The following is a 26,461-nucleotide window of genomic DNA, read 5'->3' on the forward strand; positions in this document are numbered from 1 at the left end:
TCACTGGAGAATATGTCCGAATGAACCATTCGACAGGAAAAACAAAAGAGTTGATTTTATATGTTTACCTATCTTTTCTGTGAATACACACAGTTGACATTTCAACTAAAAAAAAAGTGAATAAAAGAAGAAGAAAAAAATATTATATACATTTAAAGCTACATGCCTCCGGATGATTCAAAAATATTTCAATGAAATCAAACTTAAGAAAAAATGAACAAAGATTTTAGGGAAAAAAGGATTGAAGATTCTTGTAATAATATGCATGTTTTGTGTGATTAATGACTGATTTTTAGTATTTATAACTTTATTTCTACTGCGATACTAACGCAGTAAGGGCTATTTTTTCATAATTTGACCTTTTTGTAATCTACAAGGGTTGCAAGTGCCACTGATAATGTGTAATAAATTGCTTCCCTGTGTATACTTAACAATATTATAATTTTAAATGCATTTTTAATATTTTCATGAAAATTAATATGAATCTGGAGTCGTGCTGCTTTAAAAATAAACACTGTGAAATGTTGTTGTTTTGTCTTGGACATGCGACTACGTTCATTCTATATTCTTTGTTAAAAAAGCATACAATTAAAAATATGCTCAATTCAACTGGTTAAGTGTTGTTAGATGTAATTAACCTTGTTTACCAACTGGAAGAGCACCGCGTTTTCCTGCAAAATTGAGGGAAATATTGCCCACATGTATTTTCGTAAATAAATATAAAATCTATAAATTTCTGATCATATGTAATTTAAAATACAACTCTACCTTCTACCGGGTTAATCAGTTTCACTTGTTTAACTACCCATTAAAATAGAAGCGGGTATATCGACTAAATTAATTCATTTAGCAATAACTTCAAGCATCTTTGGTTGCAAACTTATGCGGCGATAATATTTTTTACTTTAACTAGGCATTCGTGGATAGATCTATCTTTTGCTAAATTAATTATTGGTTATTTATATATGATATAAATGAATGTAACAATAATTCAATATAACAGCACGCTAATTTCAACATCCATTGGAGATATTTTCAGATGGCAGTTTAAAGGAATTTCCATGAAATGTTAGACAAGTACATTTTTTGTATTCTCTTAATTTATAAAATTGAAAGATACACCGCGCCAATACGTTTGACGAAATTTAAGAAAAATGAACTAAAATTAATGTTACTTCTTGGAAAATAAAGAAATCAAGGTTAGTGTATTTGCGTTTATTAATATCCTTCAAGGACAATTATAAAAAGGAAAAGAAATAAAAGGAAGTTAATTTAGTTCCGCCTATATTGCTATTTTTATTTAGTACACTTTTCGACGTGTCACAATTACTACTGCGGATATTTCTAAATTCAAAGTTTCGACATTTTCATGTTTAAATGTTGAATTGTAGCGTGAACGGTAGCAGCATTTTCTAGAACCGTCCATGAGCATGCTCAATCGTACCGAGCCTACAACATTTTCAATTATGCCGTTTTTATGTTCTTTAGGGATTTTATTTTTCCCTATTTGATACATTTTACTGTTGCAACAGAAGCTGTTATTCATAACGAGTTTATGTCACTGCGTTCTAATGTTCATGTTGAAAGTTATATTAAGTTTGATTTTATCGGTTGTTTTTTTTACTTTGCATTTTAACATCAAGTGTGAAATATGTATGTGGTGTAATAATCTTTTGGTCACAAGTTCAAAATCCTAAGTATCCGTGCATTTCTTTACATTTCTGATATACGCTATTCTTCTTATGTTATAGTGACTGATTTGGTACACTTGCGCGATGCGTTGTCGACAGCGACAACACAACCTATATTGTTATTGCCTTTTCGTCTTGTCGCTAGCGGCAGCACGACAAAGCGCCACACGTCGCGTTGTCATACTGTATTCTTGTCGTTCTGTCGCTAGCAAAGCACGCCGTGAATGACACATTGTCGTGCGACGTGTTGTCGCTATGTTGCCCTGTCGCTTGGCTTATATATAAATCCTTCGAATTGAGCAAAGCGACAATGTAACATCGCGACAACACGCTGCACAACAACGCGCCGTTTGGCGTGCATCGTTAGCGACAGTACGACAAGACGACAGTGCGACAACGGGCCGTTTGGCGCTTTGTCATGCTGTCGCTAGCGACAACACGACGCACAAAAGTGTTCCAAGTCAGCCACTAAAGTAAATATATAGTTATAAAACACGAAAAAAAATCGACAAGACCGAATGCCGTTCACAGAATTGTGCCCTCGACAAAACCAAGAGCAAAGGAAAACAGTAGGGAATAAAATGCGGGATATGAAATGGGCATACCAATATACGATAGCAATTTACAAACTAGAAGTATCTTTAAAAGAAATACTAGGCTGAGCTAAATCTGCATTTATTTGCAGAAATCATTTTGGATTTTTGTATTAAATCTTATGAAGAAATTTTAGCAGTGCCTGTTTAATGATGTAATATAACAACAGTAATTACTTGTGCAAATTCAAAGTTATGATTGTAAACAGTTGAGCAGGCCTCTCAGTAGTATTAGTCGTCTGCGAGTTGTATTATGGGCAATATCGTCAAGCGGGCCAGAACAAAATGTACCATAGAATCTAGCTTTGGCTGACTATTAAAAGGTTCTATATCACTCGAGGCAATATTACTCTTCGACCAAAGTATCTCAATGGTACGGTGGCACAAAGGTGACATCTGTGTGTTTTTATTTATCTCGTGCGCACGAGCTATATATATACGATGTCGTGGCCACGAGTAACTAAGTCGTGCGCATGAGATAATTAAGTGTTGCGCTCGAGATAATATGACTTGGCCACGATTTACTAAGTCGTGCGCACGAGATAATTATGTCGTGGCCACTAGTGGTAAACTGGTAATTGCAAGCTACCGTCCACCCCTTAGCACCGGCTTGAGCAAAATTCAACATTTAATATGAACTGGTAAAATTTTAAATTTTGAAACATCCGCAAGTTATGTGTTCATATGGCGGTTATCATGTAACCTTCAAAATTGCGACCAAAATGCACTTTCAAGAAAAAGATATTTGTCTGTGCACTGAACGTAAATTAAAACATGTAGGTCTAAACAAACAGTATTGACAGAGACATATTTTGTATTGTTTCATGAATTTCAAAACTTACAGTACAGGTTTGAAAAAAAAAAACGAGTAGAAAAATGGACCAAAATAGTCAGAAGTTTATCATATATGACTAGTTTATATCATCAATAACATCGTCAAATCAAACCTAAAACCGAGTGTGTCATAAAGATTGCCTTAATGAATGGACATATACTATAATTCAAAAATATAGAAATAACATAGATTCTACTGTAATAGCTTGTTGAGAAAAACAGAATCCCTAAAGACCGCCCAAAACGACAAAATTGAAAATGTTGCAAGCTCAGTTTGATTGACGGTACTGAGAATGCAAGCTTCCTTTCACGCTCCAAGCAGAAATCTACTTACCTGGACACAATACGGGCGGTCATTATAAATCGCCATTTATTTATTTAACCATTTCGCTAGACCTATGCAACCACTTCACAATGTGTCCCTTGATAGACTAGTACATTGTTTTTAATAGGATAGTACCAAGTTATTTTGCCAACTAGATCTAGCACAAATTAAGGATTGAAATTTTATTTTCCTAGCATTTCACAATCATCTAGCCACCATGATTTTTTAATAGATGTTGTCATTTGAGATTATTAATTTAGATCTAAATCTATATGATAGAAACAAAAAAAATATAATCCCGCAGTGTCCCATGTTCAAGAGTACCAGTTTTGATTGATTGATTGATTTTCTTTAGACCTGGCGGTCAAAGATAACCTACGAAAGTGCAAGCAAGCTTGCACTTATTACCAGTAGGGTCCTTACCTCAACAGACTCTAGAGGCAGCTATGAGATACAAGGGAGTCCGGGAACCAGTCCCTAGCTCTTATTGAATAGGATTTAACTTAATACAGGATTGGAGCAGTACCTCTAGACGCTTGCAGAAATCATGATCACAAAATAGACAAATATCGTTTTTTTCGCCGATTTTTACATTTTTCCTTCATTGTCTTACTTAACTCGGTGTGAAAAGATGAATTAGACCTGTTAAAGTTCATTCCGTAGATTTTAGCATTTTATCATTCAAGCGCCTTGTCCGGTATATACCGGAATACGGTATTTAGTGTGGTGCTCCAATCCTTTTTGGCTTGCAGCCGTGGCCATAGGCACTTGGTTTCGGGATAAAAAGCCTTTTGAAGGGTTTGTATGACTCAAATTTGATTGAATGTAACGATTTTTAACGTAGATGTTTCGATTCTAAATTCGACATTTTTCCGATATTACTAAAAAATATCGGTAACGATTTTTAACGTAGATGTTTCGATTCTAAATTCGACATTTTTCCGATATTACTAAAAAATATCGGAAAAATGTCGAATTTAGAATCGAGACATCTACGTTAAAAAATCGTTACATTCAATCAAATTTGAGTCATACAAACCCTTCAAAAGGCTTTTTATCCCGAAACCAAGTGCCTATGGCCGTGGCTGCAAGCCATTTCATTTGGAAAACTTGTTCCGGTTAGGTGGTTTCCTGCTTACATCTGTTGGTGCATGATTGAACGGGAGACCAGCTGCAATCGTGCCAATCGCAACTTTTCGGCCTTTTCCGTCACTCTTCGGATTAATGATAATAGCCAATGTAGTTCCGATTGCAATCGTGACAATTCGGGCGATTCCGTCATACTGCGGAATCAGACGAAGTAATATTACGGAAATCTAAGCTATTTTAGTTACTTCGTTTATCCCAGTTTGTTAATATAAATAGGATTTCTATTTTTACTCGATTTATCGGTTTAAACCGTAATAAATTATAAACGAAATTGTTCCGTTTCAATGTTTTTCAAGACGCAAAAGTTAGTTTCTTTTATAATTGTTTTTTTTTTGCCTGTATACATATTAGTTTTATACAATAGAGAATGGTGACTGTAGTAGTATTCCGTCTTCAAAGGGTGGTCCTGCTTACCAAATCACGCATGATCGAGTTATATTTAGATCTACTGAACGCAATTCAACTTCTTGGTGAGGTAATCTAAAAATAGCCCATGTATATCATTAACCTTGCCACGTGCTGATCTACAGATAGCGCATCGTATTTGTGATTGATACATGCTTATTAATTGGTACCACGTAACGAAGTATTTTAGTGCATTTACTTGTCTATAAAACAAACGAATGATTTCTCTGCGAAAAAGGGGAAATGAAATGTGCACACTTGTTTCCCTTCAGTATGATAGATAAATCTCCACGTTTTACGATTGATCATTTTCTTTATTAGTTTTATACAATAGAGAATAGATTTCAAATCGTTTTGACAAAAAATATTCGTTTTTCCAAAAAAAAAAAAAAAAAAAAAAAAACTAAATAAACCCTTTATGATATACAAATACCGTAATTCAAAAAAATTGTGATAATAAATTGAAACCAAAAAAAAAAAACAATTTTAAAGGGTTGGGATGAAGGCACAACTGTGCAAGCCTTTCCTTTTAAAAGGAAACTTTATTTTAGTCTCACTCTATTGAATAGACCCCTTGGTTCTTTTACATGTCCAGTGTAAAGCACTGATACATGCGAGGATTACCTGGGTTTCTTACCAGTAAACCTCTATGTAGGTGGGAAACACTGAATGCAAGTGTCTCTGAAAAATCCCAAGGGTGTTACCCAGGATCGAACCCGGAACCTCAGGAGTGTCAGTCAGTGGTCTAACCAACTGAGCTATCGCGCCACCTTAAGTTCCCTGTATTTTCATTATTTTAAGTTGATTCTAATAAACTGAAATTTAATTCATGTAAAATTTCAAAAATAAAAATAGACTAGCTTTACTTAGAAATATACTTTCCTTCTTACATTATCAGACAAATGACGTCAACATTATTTGTGACGTCATTCTGTCAAAGTCAAAATGAATTTGGATACATTTAATTGTAAACATGGTAGTTAAAGAGGTACTGAAAGAAACTGACGCCAGCAAACGCTGGTTTAGAATTGAAGACAGTCTGTCTGGTAAGTCTATATTGTATTAATGATAATTAATGATGATATGACCAGATTTATTTCAGGGGTGAGATCGTTAAAAATAGTTTTCTTGGAAACAAAAATTTTCTGGTGTAAAATTGTCGGATTTTCATATGAAAGCAGGCCCTGATGAAAGTAAGTGAACATTTTCTTTTAATTTTTATGCAGTTGTCCATGTTATGTTTCAATAATTGTATGTAACATTTGATACATTTTGCATTGACTTAGTTATATCAAATAAGATATCGATATTATAATTTCTCCATTAGATCTACTGCCAGTAGAATCTAGTTCAATCTCTACTGAAATGTATGATTTTTTCTATTGGAACATTTTCTTTTACGTTTTAAACATCAGTTTCCTTTGATTTATGTACAGTATCTATTTCCAGAAAGTTTGCACTAAATTGTGAAGCATGTATGACGGCTCACTGAAGACTTTGCTGGTGCCCAGTGTCTTAACATATACCACATCTATAGTCCTCTTTTGGTGACAACTGGAAATTAAAAATCAGCAAGATTAAACATATTAATAATATTTCCATGGACATTTGGTTTAAATGACATACACTATACGAGTTATACATGTCATAAAATTAAAGACTACGTATGCGTGTACTATGTACATACATACATGTATATAATGTTCTTCCATGACGCGTGTACAGTACTGTAGATCTACTGTTCTACTTATGTTGACAAAATTTTTGTAACAATTGATAATGAGACTAACAGACAGACCTTTTAGTGTATGAAAAGCTATTACTAACAAAAAATCTAAAAAGTACGTTGTTTTCAAACTATTACTGTATTAAGTTTAAATCCCTCCCTTTCAGGTTATTAATCAAGACTCGAGCATTTGTGGATTCTCCGTATATATGCGAAGCACCCTTTATAAATAATATTGTGAATAACTATGAATTCTTCTTCGGAAAAAATATGATATATTTAAAAGTGCATCTGTTAGAATTCTAATCATTCTTAAGTTTGATTACCATACAAACGCTTACATTGTTGATAATGAACTTTAGATATAATCTTCCTTAACAGATTGAGATTGATATTTGAAACCAACACTTCAATGGTTTTTGGTGTTTTTTTTTAAATGCTGCAATAAAACGGACATTCATCGAAAAAATATATTTCTTTAAGATGCATGTCTCCATATTTATGTCAGCATAATTGCATGTATCAACATTTGAAATGCTATTCATTCTGCAAAGCTTAATTTATGTATAAAAAATGACTAGAATTATATTTTGTCGTTGATTTCTATATCTTAATACAATGAGAAGCGACAGTTCGTCAATGACCTCGCATATCACCATCCAGTACGTTTTATTATATAGTGATCAGAAAGTCAAGGCAACTTAAAAGCGTGTCATGCTTATGGTATAGTTCTCTTATCAAAGCATTTCATTATTTGTCTATAAAAAAACAACATACACGCAAAAAACATTGTTTTTTCTGAAGAAGACAAAACGCCGAAAACTTTACTTAAAGAAAAGCGTTTGTTTTTATTGAACTAATTATATATAAATTATTTGTCTATGTAATGATAGCTAAAGTGTATTCACGCAATAAAATATATGCCATAACTATTTTACACCGCGCAAAAATCGTCTAAAATCATAATTGTTTTGTCTTTAGAAATGGAAATAGTCACTTATTACTTTGTCCAAATTGCCCGTACAAATTATCACAAAATCCGGCGATTTTGACACCATCTATTGTCTATTGCAAACTCTCTGGTACACCTACAGATGAACGATGAGTACTACATTTCTATATATGCAGCTAAAATATGATAAACAAGATCAACAAGGAAAGGCGGCATTCAATGAACGCAACCCTCACACGACCCAGCAACAAGAGCCAGTGGCAAGGAGCCCAGGAGGACCCTAAACAAAAACAGGACAGGCCAAAGGACAGAGCACGGAAAGGATAATTTCTTAAATAAAACTTAAAAGAAATAATAGTAACCGACAAGGAAAATAAAGAAAACAAGTAATTGATTGATTAACAGGCCCACAAAGTAAAAGGGTACAGGGGAAGGGAACTTTTGTAGTTTCCACAGATCATCTGTACAAACTGCGCAAGTGAAAATCACTGGACGTTTCAACAAATTCATTGACAATGTTTGTGGTCATTGTTACATTATGGCTCGCCAAGCAAGTCTGGTAACAAAGGTCTGACAGAATGTGTTAAAACAGCTCAACCTTGTAAGGTTTTCTATGCTTACATCATTCAAGGATCATTCTATAAATGTCTATGTATGCAAAGACGCTTGTCTTTTGCTCCTCTTGCGCACATATTCATTCAGACAATGCCCATGTTGCAGCTAGAGTAGTTGTTTTTGCTGGGCCAACTGGTGTAGTTGTTTTTGCATGGTCAAACTTTCGAAGTTATATTTAGTTTGCTAATATATCTTTGCATACATAAAAATATATCATTCAAATATACATTATATACATTTCTGCACAATAGATATTTAATGATATATTTGAGATGAATTTGTAGTTTAAATCCATTATGTTGCTGACCAGCGTGGCAGTATTCACATTCTCAGCAGATTCTCCGCAGAGCTGCGAAAGTCACCTGTCATGGAGTTTTTATAGTCTTTTGCTGCCTTTTAGCAAGTTTGTGAGCAATATCATTACCTTTTATGTCGGCATGACCAAGGAGTCTAAACAAGATAAATCGTTACATCATTTGTACAAAAGAGATATACAAATTGTCTTGTTAAATACATAGCTAATTTAATTAGATGTTACGAGGTGTATTTATGATTAACGTTCACAATCCAATTAATTATATGCCTTCTTTATTTTTGATATCATAAATCTATCCAAAAAACGGAAAAATGGCTTTTTTCAATGGCATTTTTTGTGCGTAGATATTAAAAGTCGCACACTGTCTTCGTATCGGAACGTTTGAAAAATTCAATAAAGGATCGAGGCTTTCTGCTTTATGAAAGCAACATTTCTAGGCGAATGAAGCTTGTTTACAATTTATATATATTTCTGTCACTAGTACCAATCCTCGGCGTCGTTTTTCATATTTCACATCAAACCGTGCATGCGATAACAGCTACAAATCGTTGTAAGTTAAAGTTGAGTTTCTAAACCAATTGTAAACTCTACGGGCAATAATTATCTTCAATGAAGGGCTCAATTCACTTTTATAGCAGTATGTCCGATCAACTACACCGTGTCATATCGGACATGCCTAACATTTAAGCTCTTTAAATTTAGTTGATATTTCAAATAATATGATTAGATCTACATTGTAATTTTTAGATCCCAAATTATTCGTATAATTTTATTCTTTGAGATTCCGCGATGGACTGCTTAAAATTTATATTAAGGATTATCAAGTTTATATATCGTCTGCGGGTTCAGTTCGGAAGGATTATATCAAATTAAGTATGCGCTAGTGTTAAATCAATTTACCATTATTTAAATAGTGTGAAACATGGAAGGAATTACATTACGGATGGAAAAAACTATGATATTTCCTCCGGCATCCGCTAGAGCAGATTACTTCCGACCATCCGGACTTAAACGTTCCTTAACGGATCTTACTGTTGTACCGAGAAAGCGCCATGAGAAAGTGGATTCTGAAAGGCGGCAAAGTTCGCGCGGAAACCACGTGCCAGTTGTCTCGGTTCAGTACGATGTTCCGAAGACACCACCGAGTCCGTTGATGTATAGGTTTAGAAGACTTCACACCCCTCTGTCCGGCAGCCAGACAAGCCGCCCAAAAAGCGAAGACAGAATAAGTGAGTATATTCATAGATATTTCGGACATAGTTTGGGGACCATCTCAAAATTGTTTTAACTTGTCATCTTAATTAAGGTAATAAAAGGTGTAACAATGCTCGTTTTATCTTTTGCTAATGTATGTCATGAGACTTAAGCTAATTCTATACATAGAAACAAACAAGATCTTAAGATAAAATTGGGATGATTGCAGATTGATCATAATAATTATTATTGTCCTAGAGGTAAAAGGCAAAAATGAGTCATTTGTACTAGACATTTTGACAAAGGAAACATGACATTTTTTATGAAGAATTGATGCATTTTTCAATGGGAAATATATTTTTTATTTTGTTCTATAATAATAGGTGTGTTCAAACTGCATTTAAAATATGTACAAGACTGACACTTTGAATCTTGGCAAGATGTGTACCAAACTTGAATATGATTTAATGATAAAAATGTAACAATATCAAAGTGTATATAAGAGCAAAAGGTTTATTTTGATTTATTTAGTTTTGAAAAATGTACACTTTAAGCCAGTTTCTTGCTTAAATCAAATATAATTATACTAGCACAATGTATATTGCAATTTAATTTTTCTATTGAAAGGCTAACAGCAAAAAGGAAAACCTCTTGGGTTAAATTAATTATTCAGAGTCCAATTAGTTATTTTTAAATGTATAAATGTATTGTAATAAAAAGAGTGATATGAATGTCAAGCTGAAACAAGAAAAACTAGAGAATAAAAATTATGGTGTTTGAAATAGTGATTTTTTTCAGTGATATTATTTGACAGCCACATAAAGGCTCATCTGTTTCACCTAGCCCATTTAAGGTATATTTTCCCCTGTAGCCCATTAAAGGTATATTTTCCCCTAAAAATGCTATATTTTCCCCTGAAATGCCCTTTGCACATTCTTCACCACAACCATGACTAAATAACAGCAGCAGGCTTATATGAGCTAGTTGATAAATTTAATTGACGCTGTCCCTATGTAACTGCTATGTAACAGTCCTCTGCTATGTAACAATCATTACATGTTAAATCAAACATAATTTTTTATGTGGATAAATTCTATACTTAGATGATGTTTGAATTTTATTTTATGGTTTTTCCCCTTCTCTTATTTATCGTGCTAAATTTTCTGCTTCAGAAAGCCACAGGTTGTTTTGAAAATTGAGAAAAAATTTCACTGTGAAAAGTTGTTATTTTATTTCACCTTATTATAGTAGCCTTATGTTTGTATAACATGCATCCTTTCCTTATTAAGTAAGTATATATAAGATTTAATGGAAAGTAAAAGTTTTGTGTTCAACAGTGACACATGCTATGTACAGAATGAAGATGTTAAAAGGTCTCGATCAGTTCTATCTGTCACAGCTTAAACTCCTATCATAGACTATGCTAACATTTATTGCATCACTTCACATCAAAAGTTTTAATGGATACCTGAAAAGACGGTACATGTATCATTATGTAGCATCATTTTAGCTGCTTTAAATAAACAAACTAAAACACTCTCCATTGTCAGCTGATAGTTTACTTCTGTAGCGCACTCACAGTGACCAGGGAAAGACAAATGAAACTTATGGTATGAAAATAATTTTTAATGGTTGATATTCAGCAGTAGTAACTTAGTCAAAGTTAGGGACTTTGCAAAAGAGCATTAAGAAGCTCAGAATACTATATGGTAATGTTTAATACCAATCTCTTAGAAATATTTCATATATTAATAAGTTTAGAAGAGTTAAATTGATACACTTTATAATGGAAACACACATTGTAATCCATATGCGATAATCTTTGTACAAAGTTTCAGCTCCAGTTTGCAGCACATTTTTGGAATACTCATCACCTCTTTATGATCGGTTACCAGAATATCCTTTAAAAAGGTCGGCCAGGATTGAGCGTAGACTACAGGAGGAAAAAAAGATAAAACTGCAACAAGGTTACCATGGTTTATTGTGTAGAAAATAATCGGGACACTCATCCTAGATTTTAACATTTGTAGCGTCATCTTCTTTGGATGACATTCTTTTTTTAAATAATTAAATCATAGTAATCAGGTACCTTAAAGTACAATACTGATGAGAAGTTTTGATAAATAAAGTCTTATGCATCAACCTATAAAAATTAGTATATATTGGTAAAAAAAATATTGTATATATAAAAAAATCTGAAAAAGAATTTAATTCAATCACTTGCATTTAGTTGAAGCTTCTTTAGTCATCATATTGATACAACTCAATGTATTTATCCTGCATAATTGTGCCATGCAGTTTTTCCAGGCTTTATTAATAGCAACAACAAATAATTTAAACTAAATATGTAAGTTTTAAATCAATCAAAGCAGATACAGTGCATTAAGTTAGGGATGAAGAAAGCCTCTGATAAAAGAATGTCATCCATTTTAATTATATGGTTATTATGATAGAAATATTGGTGTAATTGTTTCAGTGTAAGGTGACGGAGCATTACATACATGTATATAACTATGTCATTTAATAATACTTTATTTTGGTGTGAAATTGTTGTTATATTATTTTATTGAGGAATTAGTGGAACACTGTCATAAATTGTCTCGAAGGCAGAATTGTGACTTTGTCAAATTAATTTCTCAGTATGTTTTGTTAGTATAATTTGATAATTTTTTTTTCTAGATATTAATAGTATGTGCACATAATTGTATAACATTAAATAGTTCTTAACTTTTTTTAAATGTTTCTTGTTATTTTTTAACATTTTATCTAGTGCCTTGCATGTACCATTATTTTAATTAGACACAGGATACCTATTATATAATATGACTATAGAGGGATGTGTAATAATTAACCAGGAATTGAGCAATTCTATGTTATACATCTTTATATCTATTCCAGTTAATCATGATCAAGAGAACATTCATTCTTAAATGCTGGTTACAAACCTGGACTATATATATTAACTGACAAATAATTATTGTTAAGATGATAACTAGTTTTATTATCCCTAACTATAAAGTTTCTTCTACAAAAGTAAGTAATGAAAAGCTGAAGTGTTGAAAATTTAATACGACATTTAAGGCGGTGATAGTGACCGACATTAGCTAGTGATAGTGACCGTGATTGTACATTATCTCTAATGAACAGATTCAGTCAAATTGAGTCTGCAAATTGAGTCTGCAATTTTCATACTACATGTATATTTATTTTATAGTGTACACAAATATATCATCATATGATTACCTTTCTTTTGATTAAGCTTTTTTCATCAAATCATGAACTTAAATATAATGCCTAAAGACATATTCATTTTATATAAAATAGAATTTAAACATATGAAATCAAAAGATTTTGATATTCCATCTGTACTTTCACTTTATATATACTGGGTACTTAACATTTCTTTCTATATACAAAAGTATGAATCCTATAAAGTAGCATCTAGAAGGTAATTTAAATGACTGCTTTCAATGTTTTACATTTATTATCGCCCATCCCCAACCCAACTCCTCATTTTCTTTTTACCATACTTGCTTACTTGCACAAACCTAGAAACTAAGAAATTATTTCTTTTTTTCATATTGTTTTTTGAATAGATTTTTTTACATAAGTTTGTAGTTACATTAATTTTTAACTTTTGATTTTTCATTGATGTATAAACTGGTTTATATTTTAACATATTAACAATTAATTAAATACCTGTTTATATTCTTATCTATATGATTTAAGTACATGTATATGATTTTAGGGTAAAAGTTGAACAACTGAACAATCTCTTGCTATGACATATCTTTTACATAATCTGTATTTCAATCAAAAGATACTTTAATGTTATTCACATGTGGTACAACCATTTCCTCACTGACTTTGTGAAACAGACTTGCCTGGTTTGATTTTGGAACTGTCACTTATTAAGTTCAGGATTCTAAAAAAATGGGTAATGTTGTATTCAATTATGTATGTATTTTATGCATGGGCTGATTGAGAAATTTGTGGAATTTTACTCTCAAGAATATTTTTTGTGTGTGAAAGGTACAAGTAATTACAGAGCAACTGTCTCTCGCAGACAGAACATAATTATTCTTTCAAACAAGCTAAATATATATATGTATAGATATAAAAAGCGTGTGGTCACAATGTGGTGATTATGTCGGAATTAAGTTACCCAGGCACTTCAGACTGACATTAAGGTAATTTCAGCTTCACCCAACCTTGACGTTGGCATACTTTAAGTACTTCATGGTACTATTGTTTAAAATTTCATGTAAAATTTATTGTCAATGTATATTAATAATATTGGTCCTTTATGACAGGCGTGAGAGAAGTATCTTGTGGTTTGTTTTATATTTTCATTTTCTATTCCAGATTTCAGTAATAATTAACTTCAATCAATCCTTTTACATTAATTGTTAAACGTTGGGACAGTAATGTTAAAAGCATTATGTTAAAGTCTCTAGTCTAAAAGTAAAATTTATGTCCTGTTTTGTTCTATTCCTAAATTGAGCTGCCGCCTTTTCACAAAACAAGTTTTCATTATATTTTCATGTGGCCAAAAATCAGAATTTTGAAAACATTTTCTACTGGAAATTTTAAAAATGGAAAGTGCAAAGGAAAGTTCTTGATAATGAACTAATATGGGATAGAAGATATGAAAGTCAAGGGACAAAACTTTTCATCAATCAAACATTCATGTGACTGGGATAGATTCACATAATAAAATCACATACTAAAATAAGGAATATATTGTTCCTGCATGTTTAAAATAACAAATAATAATAAAATAATGCCAAATTTAAGTTTACAATGTGTTGTACAGATTACAGTGATATAATTATCTAAATGCGTGCACATATTTTTTTTTATTTCAAGGTAATTAAACGACATAGCCTGAGCTTTTTTATGGTAAATGAGTACCTGTTGATATTGTTTCAATTGCAAAGTTTAGTTGGACTCTACGTTATCAGGGATTAATGCAGTATATTTTATACTTTTTCCTGGTGGATTAAAATGAACTAGAATCATTTAAGAGTGGCAATTTGCTCGATAAGAGACGAACATCATAAATTATAAGTTACATAATGTGAACTATTTTAAAACATTGGTATATGACTGCCATAATTCAATATGTTCTGTTTAAATGTGCTACTTATATTGAAATTCATCCGTTTTGCCGTCAATAGGTTCATTGTTTATTACGGGCTTTGTTTTTTGACATTCCTTCAAAAATACTGTACAGTAATCTATAACCAGTTCTATATCAGTTGAATGGTATCACTAGAATTTTCGATACATTATGCATCTTTTATTGCAAATGAATTGCCTTATTTTTCAACAGATCTATACAAATACGGGGCAGTTTGCTTAATGAAAGGCGTGGTGTTGGTATCAATAAATTGGATTTTGAGAGAATTGATTGAATGACCATAAAGGACTTATTAAATTGAAAATTAACAATATAGCTTTTCATGTTTGAAGTGTTTTCCTTAAGAAACTGTTGTGAATTTTCATCAGTGTATGTTAGAAATTTAATACCAATTTTACAAATGAATTATTTAAATATTTGATCTTTTTAAGTCTGGAGAAATTGATTTTTGTGCTTTTTTTAAACAAAAGGAATTTGTTTGGGCTCAATAATCATCTTGGGATTTCTTTTTCAAAAACATCACTAAGATCTTCAAGCTCTATGAAAAATTAAAAAGTAATTTATTCATATCTAAATCTTTTTGTGCATTAAGTTGTAATTTCTTATTGGAATCAGTCATGAGGGCAAGTATAAGGTAATTTCAACACAAATGTAGTTTCAAATTGATATTTTTATGATGTTGGATTTTTACGAGTTGATTAGTTTTATGATGTGAAAACAAGGTAATAAAAATTAAAATGTTTGGAAATAGCTAATTTTAATAAGGAGTTTTATTGTTATGAATAAGATTATTTCAAGTGGAAGTAATTATTGCAGCAACACTGGGAGAAAAAATGGTTGATAACTTGGAATGTTACCGCACAAAGCTGTTGTTAAAACGGGATAGTTTAAATAATAAGATTCCGATGGTCTATGTGAAATATAATGTCCCCAAAGCTATACGGAATCTAGGTCTTGATGGGAGGGAAAAATCCTTTACCGCACCTGCGCGACTGAACAGAATTTCACAAATTTCAAAAACTTTAAGAAGTGCATATGAACGGAAACTTGCAGACAGGAAAAGTAAGTGTTTTTTTCCCCCTGAGAGCTTAATTTACAGTACACATGCAGGTTAAAGGTACTAATTCATACCTTTTATTAATATATATTTGCATAAAGGATATAACACTTATGTTTGTGTTAATGTCTTGTTTTGTGGGTGTATTGTGGGTTAGCAGTTTTAAGTCTTACAGTCCATGAACTTGTTTTTAATATATATTAAATTTGGCCTTGTTTAAAACCAGGGAAGCAAAATTTAATATTACATGTGTATAATTACACAACTTCATTATTATAATTATATAATACAAATAAAAATTCTACTTGTAATCTATATTTGTTTCTCAGTCAACATTAATTAATTTGATTATCAGAACATTGCCAATTACACAGTTCCTCATAAGAACAATATTCTTGTATATTTTATCATAAGATTCTGCTTATTATGAAGACTTTTGCCATTTATCCATTTAAATAATTTTTAAGCCTGTTGAAATCTAGATGATAAAATTTTAATGATCTGGAAAAAAAATTCCTAAACTGAAAATTCTTTTTGATAAAGATAATGATTTTGTTGATAAAAACAAAAGGAAAAGCAAAAATGATAAGGATTTAGTATAGATATTTTAAGCATGGACAAGTTTTAGTCATGATATAGGATTTACACGTCTTAAAATAAGGCTTTAATCAGTTGGTACTCGGATCCTATCTTTACATGTTCACAGAGGGTATTGATGATTTGTCAAAATGGAGAGTTAAATAGTTATCTTATCTTGACAGTTTTCCTTTCAGTAAACAGTAAACTTGCTATATGTCACTGCTATAGGGTAATTCTTCCAGCTGTTTTATTATAACTTACAATAATATATGTCAACAGAATATTTGTCGAATGTACAGTACTTTTATTAAACACTATCTAAGGCTGATACACAGAAATAAGTATTAAATATTTTAAAAAAGCATTCATTTTTGATGCCTAGCATTTTACTTGGTCTAAAACAAGACATTGAAATGTCATCAATGCTTTGATCTACTATTTTCATTCAAAGATCAGATTTTCCATGTTCACTTTTTTCAATAAATTCATAATAAAATAATTCACTTAGTTGCACAATTTTCTAATTCAGAATACAATTAAAATACATATAAAAAGACACTCCTGCTGAAGACATAGGCCAGACTACTGGTGTTTAGAGTTCACATTTGTAGACACTATAGCAATGGGGTGAATTCACACTTAATGTGGCTGTGTGGGGTCCAGGTGAAACCTGCCTGTTGGATGATGGTTTCACAAAATGGTCCTGAAACAATGCTTGCTTGGTGAATTTGACATGTGAAATTAATTGGTTTCAAGGGTGTATACAAAGTTACAAAATGAGCCGCGACACTACAAAACCAACGTAATCCGTTTGCGACCAGCATGGATCCAGACCAGCCTGCGCATCCACGCAGTCTGATCAGGATCCATGCGGTTCGCTATCAGTTTCTCTACTTGTAATAGGGTTTGTAAGCGAACAGCATGGATCCTGATCAGACTGTGGGGATGCGCAGGCTGGTCTGGATCCATGCTGGCCGCAAACGCATTACAATGGTTTTGTCGTGACGCGGCTCAAATTATGTTTCGGTAGTCTGCTGACTGATGCTGGCTGACCAGTTGAGTAACTATAGCTTAATATTCCTTGAACTAACAATGACAGTTCATAATTAAACCAGAGCAAGTCAGCTACACAAATTCATTGGAGTACTTAGAGATTGAATTGACAATGCCTAATGTTTTTTTTTTAAATTCTTTTCATAATTATGTAAATTTTGCAACTACATAAAGTGAAATAGGTTGATAGACTTAATAAAAAAAAGATGAAGACAATTAGATAACTGTAGTGTAGTGTTGTGTTTAATCTTTATAAATGATATTCTATTTCTGCATTGTTCTCTTTAGTGTACTCCATTGTTAAGACAAGTGTTTATTATTTGATGTTTTAAACTTTTATCTAATGCATTTGCCAATATTATAAGCCTAGGAACAAGTATTATCTTCACTGACTAGCAACCAAGATTTTTATGAAATATTTATAGAATGCTGAGATAGAATTCTTAAATATTGGACAGGTCATAGACTTCTTTTTCTTTTTTTGTAGAAATTCTTTACATTAATTTCTGAATCTTTAAATAATTTAGTTTTTTTTTTGTTTATTAGCCTATGCACTGAATGTTGTTATTCTAAATTAAACAATTTCTGAACTAAATTGAATTTAATATTTGACTTTGTTGTTGTTGTTTTTTATTATCTTATACTGTATCTTACCCTAATAATTTCATTGCCCATACTATTATTTGGATATATTTATAAAAGGAAAACATTTATTCCATTGGAAACAATACTGTATTATAAGTTTATTTTAAGTAGCTTAAAATTGAAACATGGACAACATTACTGTTTTCAGAGATTTTTAACAAACTGATGTTTATGTTGTATTTTGTCATTCATGTTTTTATGTTGTTGTTTTCAGATCAAGTTACAGTTAATATTGAAAGTCATAGATTAAAAGGGCTAGGTGTTGGCAAGTGTTATTCTGAGTATCGTCCTCCACCTACAGCCCCAGATATAGTACAACGACAAGGATTCACACCCTCCACACCAAGTCTTGCCAATAGCAGAACCAGTCAAAGAACAGCGTCTATGAATAGTCCAAACCAGTCTGCCGCCCCTAGTCGACAATCATCGTCAACCTTGCCTAGTCAGAAATCATGTAGCCAGGATCGTACCTTCCAAAAAAATGCTCAATCAAGTGCTATTAAACAAATTACCAATATTTACAATTCTAACCCAAAGACAAATAGTAATACTAAGCTCAAAGAAATGGAAAATAAGCCAAAAATTCAAAATCAGAAATCTATAGCTGTTCATCATCCAACATATCTGCATAGTCCTATGTTGTTTAGTCAGAGTCATCACCCTGGGAATCACGAAGTCAAAGGTCAAGTTCATGTGAACGGTGAAGTTCAAGGTCATATGAACAGAGGAGAGGGTCAAACTCATGAGGATACAGACAAAGGTTATGCTGCTTATCAAAATGTAAAAACAGATTATGGAAGTTACTTGAATGAATATAACAAGTAAGTAAAGATCATAAGTTTTTTTCCCTTAGAATTTCAAAAACCTTAATTTTGTTGAAAGCAAAATTTAATCTATGCAAATTCATCTGTAAAGATGATTGGTAGCTTCTGGAGACTTTGTTTACTGTTGTATGTATGTTCAATTTGTGATTAATTATATGTTTCAAATGAAGGTTTAATAGAAGAGCTTAATATGCTACTTTGCAGCCAACTTCATGTTTTAAACCTCAACATGGAAATGTTGCAGAGTTCTTCTGTGGTATAATTAAATGTCACATTACAGTTGACATACTATTTTCTTATCAACTTGAAACAGTAGCTGGCAGAGTTATTTCAAATATAGTTGCTGTTAAGACATGAATCTTAAATACTGAAAAATACTAGAACATTAATTTTGTTTTGCAAAAATTTTTAAAAATACTGCAGCACACATGCACACTTTTTTAAAGACTATTTTGATTACAAAAAATGTTTCTAATAATCTACTTATAAATCATCAGTTCCATTTATAGATAGTATACGTATGATATCGGTCCAATTCGGATAATTATGTTCTGTTAATAGCTTTGATGTTAATGATTATAATTGAAGTATTTACAATCACTCAAATAACAATATCAAAATTTACCCTTGTATCGGATTGATGTGTACTAAAGCTTAACATGTTTAAATGTGGGGGTTCTCTCAAAATTATAGGTTTCAGTTATTTGATTTTACTTTAAAGTGGCCTGAATGTAAAATGCTACTGTCTTTTTAGATATGAAATTATACCTTAAATCAAAGCACTTAATACTTAGAAAAAAAAATTCTTATACTTGTCTACTTGATTGTGTGCAGTATTAGATTTTCATATAGTTAATAAAAGATGTCTTAACAGTACTAAACAATTTGTATGCATATTGAAATAAGTCATTTGCGTCCTAAAATGGCTGTGCAATCATAAAGTTGTAGTTTTATATGTTAATTGCCATCTATAAATTATGTGAATATCTTTGAAATATTTTTAAAGATGAAACACTTGTTATAAAGTGGTCTTTTCAGGCAACTTTTGTTAACATGCAAGATTGGCTTTTAAAACTCTTGCAAAGTGAAACACCTGTATAATACCTATTCTAATTAATATATCAATGTTGATTCCATTAAAAGGCATTAGTATTCTGGACCATAGTCACCGTGTTAAATGATTCTGTCAATATTTTACTGGTATTTTAAGATCAGGGAAAACTATCTGAATATTTACTAATCTGGGGTATTCTTTTAAATGGTCAGTTTTGATCAATGAAATAATCCCATACAGATTAGTGCATGGATTATTTTTCTGATCAAAGAGTTCAACTTGTAATTATGGTGTCAAGGGCTTTAATGTCAGTAAGTCTGGGTTGAAGACCTAAACATAACTGTACTTTGTTATACATGGGATTGGTGACTTAATAATTGGTTTCTCATGGTGGCAAATATATATTCTGTTTGTATAAGAAATGCTTTAATTTAGTTCTGTAATGGTTTAGAAACTGCAGTAAAAAATATGTGACCACTAAGTTGATATGAATATTATTCTGCACATTACTTTTCCTCCCTTTCTTGTGAACAGCATCCTATCATTTCTTCTTTACATCGTTACGTAAACCTGAGATGGTTGTGTGCAAAACGTCTTACCAGTATCATACTGTTGCTAATTGCAGTTCATTTCTGGTTTCTGAGACATGCAATCAAAATGTACAAAAAGATTTTCATCATCAAAGTAATGGTTTGACAGACAGTATTAATGCTTTATTTTTCTTCTATAAACATACTAATCTGTCAAAGATCTGAAGTACTTTCACTCTTTTGTTGGAATGTCAGGTTCAAATTTATTGTGTAACTGAAATCAAAATTTAAACAATATTATCGAATATGAAAGTCTATCTGTTTACTTAGTCTGTTTTTCCATAAACCAATGTTTGTTTAAGCCAAAGGGTAGAGTGCAGTATTTTTTTTTAATTATTTGAATACGGCCCACTAAGTTAAGTAAAGCTTTCTTGAAACATTATTCTGCCATCACATTTCATACAGGATGAATTGCTGTGTTAAATAGTGCCTGCACATACATTTATACAGATTATTATTTTAAAAAAGTGCTACTGATATCACACCAACTATGTATCAGAGACAACATATTCTATAGTAAAAAATAAAAAAGCTAGGAGTGCAAAATAACAGTAATTCTGTGACATTGACGAACACATTTTCAAGACAATTAACTGAATTCTATGAATAAGTCAAAGGTTAAGGCTTTTAAAATTATTTTTGATGACCAAAAAGGAAGAAACTAAGACAAAAAGGTTGTGCTTCTTGCTTGACAAACATGAGTTAATTTAATATGAAACAACATTTATAAAAAATAAATGTTTCTTAGATATACTAAAGAATGTTAAAAGTAAGATAGTAAATTTTAAGCTGCTTATCTTTTGTATCAAATATCATATTTCTTATTTATTACTTATTTCATACGAAAACTGCCATATTGTAAATGGCTCTTGCCAATTTTAGAATGGATTTCAAAGTGCCCTCTTAATATTATGACATAGGTTATATTTCAAATGGACAAATAGCATTTTACTCCCCTTTGTTAAATAGACCTAGTTTTTACGAAACTGCAGACAATTTATGGGATTTTGAATGGTTTTATCAACATTTTATCAGAATTATCAATAATTGCCACACAGTGAAATCCTGAAAATGTGTCATTTTTATTGCATTCTAATCTATAATGGTAATTGACATGTCCACAAGGACTTTCCACTTTATTGACTATTTAAAATATGTGACATGGGCAGTAACATGTTTTGTGTGTGAATTTTATGACTGCCGGTTACACCCTGTGACTTTAATGTGATGCAACCAAATCTGATCTATCTACATATTTCACCGCCTCTTTTGGAAATTGTAATATTAGTAAACAACACAAAGTGTCATGTATGTTTTGATGTATTTAAGTCAACAACAATGTGTAAGAGTCAAAAAATATCTTTCCAGTTTAACTGGTGGAAGAAGATCAAAGTTACCTCCCCCTCTTTATTGCCCCACCCATTTATTGTTTCGTTTACCTTAGTTAAGTTTATATTAATTAAAAATCTTTTTAGTTTGATTGTGTTGGAAGCTAAAAAATAAGCTTATTGAACACCTGGAACCAAGCAGAACTAAGCAATGAGTGTTTAGTTTCTTGCTCACAGAAACAATGGCTTGCCCCTAATGGGGCCATGTGGCCAACAATCTTGAGATTGCTAGTATAAGGAGTTAACCACTCGGTCACACGGCCACAATTCTGTTACCTTGGTAAAATCACTTACTTTCCACTAGCTGTCTTGAGTGCTTTCATTCATTGTACAAGTTCAATGCCACCAAAAGGGTTTGAGCCAACAGCTGTAAGGTAAAGTCAGCATCCACAGTCCATTATTGACATCTAACCACTGGAGACTGAGTTCTGTTATCTTCTTTGTGTATTATTAACATGATATTTCAATGACCTGAATCCTGTATCCTATTCTCAGATGCTGCAAATTGAGGTGAAGCAATATTTTGAATGAAAACTGTTTGTCAATCAGATGTATTGTTTTTGGTTTAGGAGTTCCCAGTGATAGAATTTTGCATTTTTTCCCAGAACTTGGAGTGACATCAGATACAATGATTATCATCTTGGAGTTGGGGCTATCACATCTTGATTTTAATTAAGATAATGTTGATAGTATTCATTCGTATATACAATGTTTTGACTTTTAATTTTTTTTATTAACTTTTAATTTTGCTATGTTCTGTTTTTCAAACAACAAAGATTATGGTACACATTGACATGTGTGTCAGGCATTTATTTTATACTAAGATCTGTATGTTTGTTAGACTGAAGCAAGTGAAAAGTAACATTATGAACATGAGACCTTGTTTTTTTTAAAGACTCTTACACTTAATTTTATTATTTACATTTATATCATAGAAGATATCTAAACTTAACTTATGTGAGCATAATTTCTTCCTTTTTTTCAGAATAACATTGATTTGATTTAGGCTATCAAATACATGCAAAAAAAAGAGAGAATAAAACAGTGGTATTGAGTGATGTTAGTATTTATTTGATACCTCATCATGTATTGATTCGATGGATTATTTGAAGCTTGTACTGTTTTCTGCCGTTTGCACATAAGTTATATAGAATGTATTAAATCTGTGTGAAATATCAATTTCTTATATTTTACTAAAAAGATATGCTTTATAAATGCTATAATGAACAGGTTATTTGACCGCAGGTAAGTTCCATGACCTTATAATCTGTCTTCATATCATTGACAGATTGATTGTGTATTGTTTGGTTAACACAAATGAGATTATCCCATGTAATAGATTAGAAATATATAATTGGAAATGAGCTTTTGGTAAACACCTCTTATTATAAACAAGGTATGCAACTCCTATAGGAGGATTTATTTTCTGTAAATAAGTTGACTTGTGTTAGCTCCCTTTATCTAGCTGTGGTATTAAGCTGAGTGGTGTTATCTCCCTTTACTTAATATAGTTATGTTAGTATCTCCATAATCTCATAAGATTTTTGCCCTTGATTTTGGAGATCACCCTAAGGTTTTCATTGAACATAAAAAATATGAAAAAGAACAGTCAGGTTTATTACTCTTTGTATGTCTCCTGTTCTATGAAGAGAGACATAATGTTTTGTAACATGATGTCTGTCAATCTCTCGGTCTGTCAGTCCATCCTACATTGTTTCCGATCAAAAACTAAAGAAAGCATGGGTCCTCAGAATAATAACACAACTCAGGACCCCTTTTGAATTTTGGGTGAGGGCTCATTTGACATTGTATGCAGAAACATTATGATTATGCAGCTTCCGACATGCTGACAAGGGGGACATGCATTTTGTACAAAGATCTCTTGTTTTCTTTGAGTTGAACAAAGAAGTTTATTCTATAAAGAAAATGCAAGAGATGGCTTTTTACTCTTACTATTATGACATCATTTATATGGTATCTTTTAATAAAGTCTAAATAATTAAGTTAATATTTGTGTGAAGCATATTAGCTAATTGATAACTTAGAGATAAAATAAGTTAACATGGAACATCTGATTGGTGTTTTCAATTAACTGGTCAATACTACCAGTGCCAATGACATTCTTTAATACAATAAAAATTTGATTTTTCTCAATCAATATTTATTCATGTGTTTAACAAAAGTTGATTGGTAAAGTTGGAAAAAAATCTGCTCTCATATTAAAAGCATACTGGTAATAAAAGCTCATCAATATTTGAACAAAGGAAAAAATATTGGTTATTGAAAATAGAAAGTGTCCCTATAAAGCACTACAGTGCTCTTCATTTGTTCCACTTTGCTATCATAAATTGACATTTCACATCAAAGCTCACAGTTGTTTATTATTTACAAAAAGGTAGTTTGATTTACCTGTTCACTTTTATCCCAGTTAAAAATTCATTGTAAAATATTGAATATCCCAATATATGCTGAATTTGAATTATGCATATGTTATTCTTTCTAGCATAACATTTTCTTCTGTACACAATTTCTTAAACTTGTTGAACTAGACATATGACGGGCATTTTTCTTACATGACAAATGCAAAATTGATAAGATTTAAAGGTTTAAGGATATCACATTGAGTTTAGGATGTTAAAGGTTAATGCCAGCCTGCCTGTGGTAATTGTGTGTCTCACAGTCTATCATACAGAAGGTAGCCAATTTGATGCCTTACTGTGAGGTTGGTCTATAAATTATAGCAAAATAAAATCACTTTAATTTCCACTTAATTGCTGTAAGTGAAGCAAGTACCAACACAATTTTAATAAGCATTTTTTTTGGAGACATACATGATTGTGATTCTCTTGTACACCAAGGGTATAATTTTTTTTATGTCTGTCTAATTTTTCAACCCATACAAGGGTAATAATTTCATAGGGTGTTGTCACAGACTGGCAGATGATGCAATCATAGGGAAAATTATGTGACATATATAAATGCTAATAAAGAATATTGTTTGTAGCTTTGTCTCTCTTAAATTAAGTTGGAGACTAATGTAACAGAACAGGGTATCCTGTTGGTGCATGAGACTGCAACATAATGTTACATTGAGACAATTGGCAGCTCAATAAGATGGACATTGCATTGGCTCACACAGTCAACCTGGCGGAGTATTGTTGAGGAAATAGAAATACATTACAATCATGATTTGCCTAACTTGATCAAACTGAGATAAAATTAATGTTAATTGCATGAGGCCAAAAATTTACATGGAATGAAAAACCGTATTGTATAGGGAAGAAAGTCCTTAAATAGTTCAAATGACAAGATAGCAATTTATCACATTAAGAACAATATACAGCTCTACATTGCCTGACTAAAACAACTTCAAAATTGAAAGTTTATTTACTTAGAGCTCTTATTTTATCTTTTCCATTGAGGTTCAATCAATTTAAACAGTAGATGATTTGTTTTTGTATGTTAAACTCTTAAAATTATCTTAAAGGAAGGTTTGTGTACTGTGCAGGCCATCTGTTATTGTTACTGGGTACTTTGCTTGTGGATTTCTAGTCAGGGAATAGGCTTTGGTAGCTCTGATGTGGAGGTGCTCAGACTTCAAGATCACTTACCTCTTATTGAAACGGGTTTGAATCACTTTAGGGGCAGCAACACATTTAAAGGTCAGCTGTGTAACTTCCGATCTGTTCTCTTGTACCTGAAATAGTGCATGTTATGGGCCATTAACTGGGCAGATTGGCTCTAAATCTTCTATCAGAAATTATAAGCTGAATTATAGTTGCCATATGAACAGTAATGTTTTGACTTAATACCCAGGGCCAAAACACCATTTTTGGGGAAGGGGCCTCAGCCTTTTTCTTGGGGAAAATATGCGTGATTTTGGCATGCTTTGGAAAAAGGGGGTGTCATATTTAACACAAAATTTAAACAAGTTCTTCAAAATAGAAAAGCAAAAAGCACTGGGAAATACTAATAAGGCAGTAAAAGATCTTAATTCAACACCATCATTTAATTTTGTTCCAAATTCTATGGGAAATTTCAAAAGACTGGGGAATTTTTAGGACCAAACTGGAGGAAAAAAGAGGCTAGTTTGGTTGGGGAAGCAGCCTATATTCGGCCTCTACAAAGAAGGGTTTTTTGGCCCTGATGTATTACCTTACCTTAGAGAAAGATTCTCAATGACTTTTTTAATACCAGTTACTATTGACTGCCATATATGAATATATTAATTACGCTATGATGTTAAAGAGTCTATGATGTGTTGTAAAAAACTTTTTATTGTAGTGTGAATTAATCATTGTTAAAGTATTTAGTAGTCAATTGATTAT

General features: G+C 31.8%; 1 protein-coding gene across 4 annotated transcripts in view; it reads left to right on the forward strand.

The window, feature by feature from the left end:
* The first annotated feature begins 5,904 nt into the window (after nucleotides 1-5,904).
* LOC132725308 (AAC-rich mRNA clone AAC11 protein-like) overlaps nucleotides 5,905-26,461 on the forward strand; it is a 103,392-nt gene continuing 82,835 nt past the window's right edge. Inside the window, exons 1-2 of one of the 4 annotated variants that reach the window (XM_060710411.1) lie at nucleotides 5,905-6,043; nucleotides 18,492-19,098. In XM_060710411.1, coding sequence (XP_060566394.1) covers nucleotides 5,971-6,043; nucleotides 18,492-19,098 — 680 coding nt within the window. In that variant the 5' untranslated portion in view covers nucleotides 5,905-5,970. Of the gene's footprint in view, nucleotides 6,044-9,448; nucleotides 9,836-15,747; nucleotides 16,006-18,491; nucleotides 19,099-26,461 lie in introns of those variants that run through there. The other 3 variants (XM_060710408.1, XM_060710410.1, XM_060710409.1) reach the window with 3 other exon arrangements.

Source organism: Ruditapes philippinarum, unplaced genomic scaffold (genome assembly GCF_026571515.1).
Source record: "Ruditapes philippinarum isolate M1 unplaced genomic scaffold, ASM2657151v2 ctg351_1_1_1_1, whole genome shotgun sequence".
Classification (NCBI taxonomy): domain Eukaryota; kingdom Metazoa; phylum Mollusca; class Bivalvia; order Venerida; family Veneridae; genus Ruditapes; species Ruditapes philippinarum.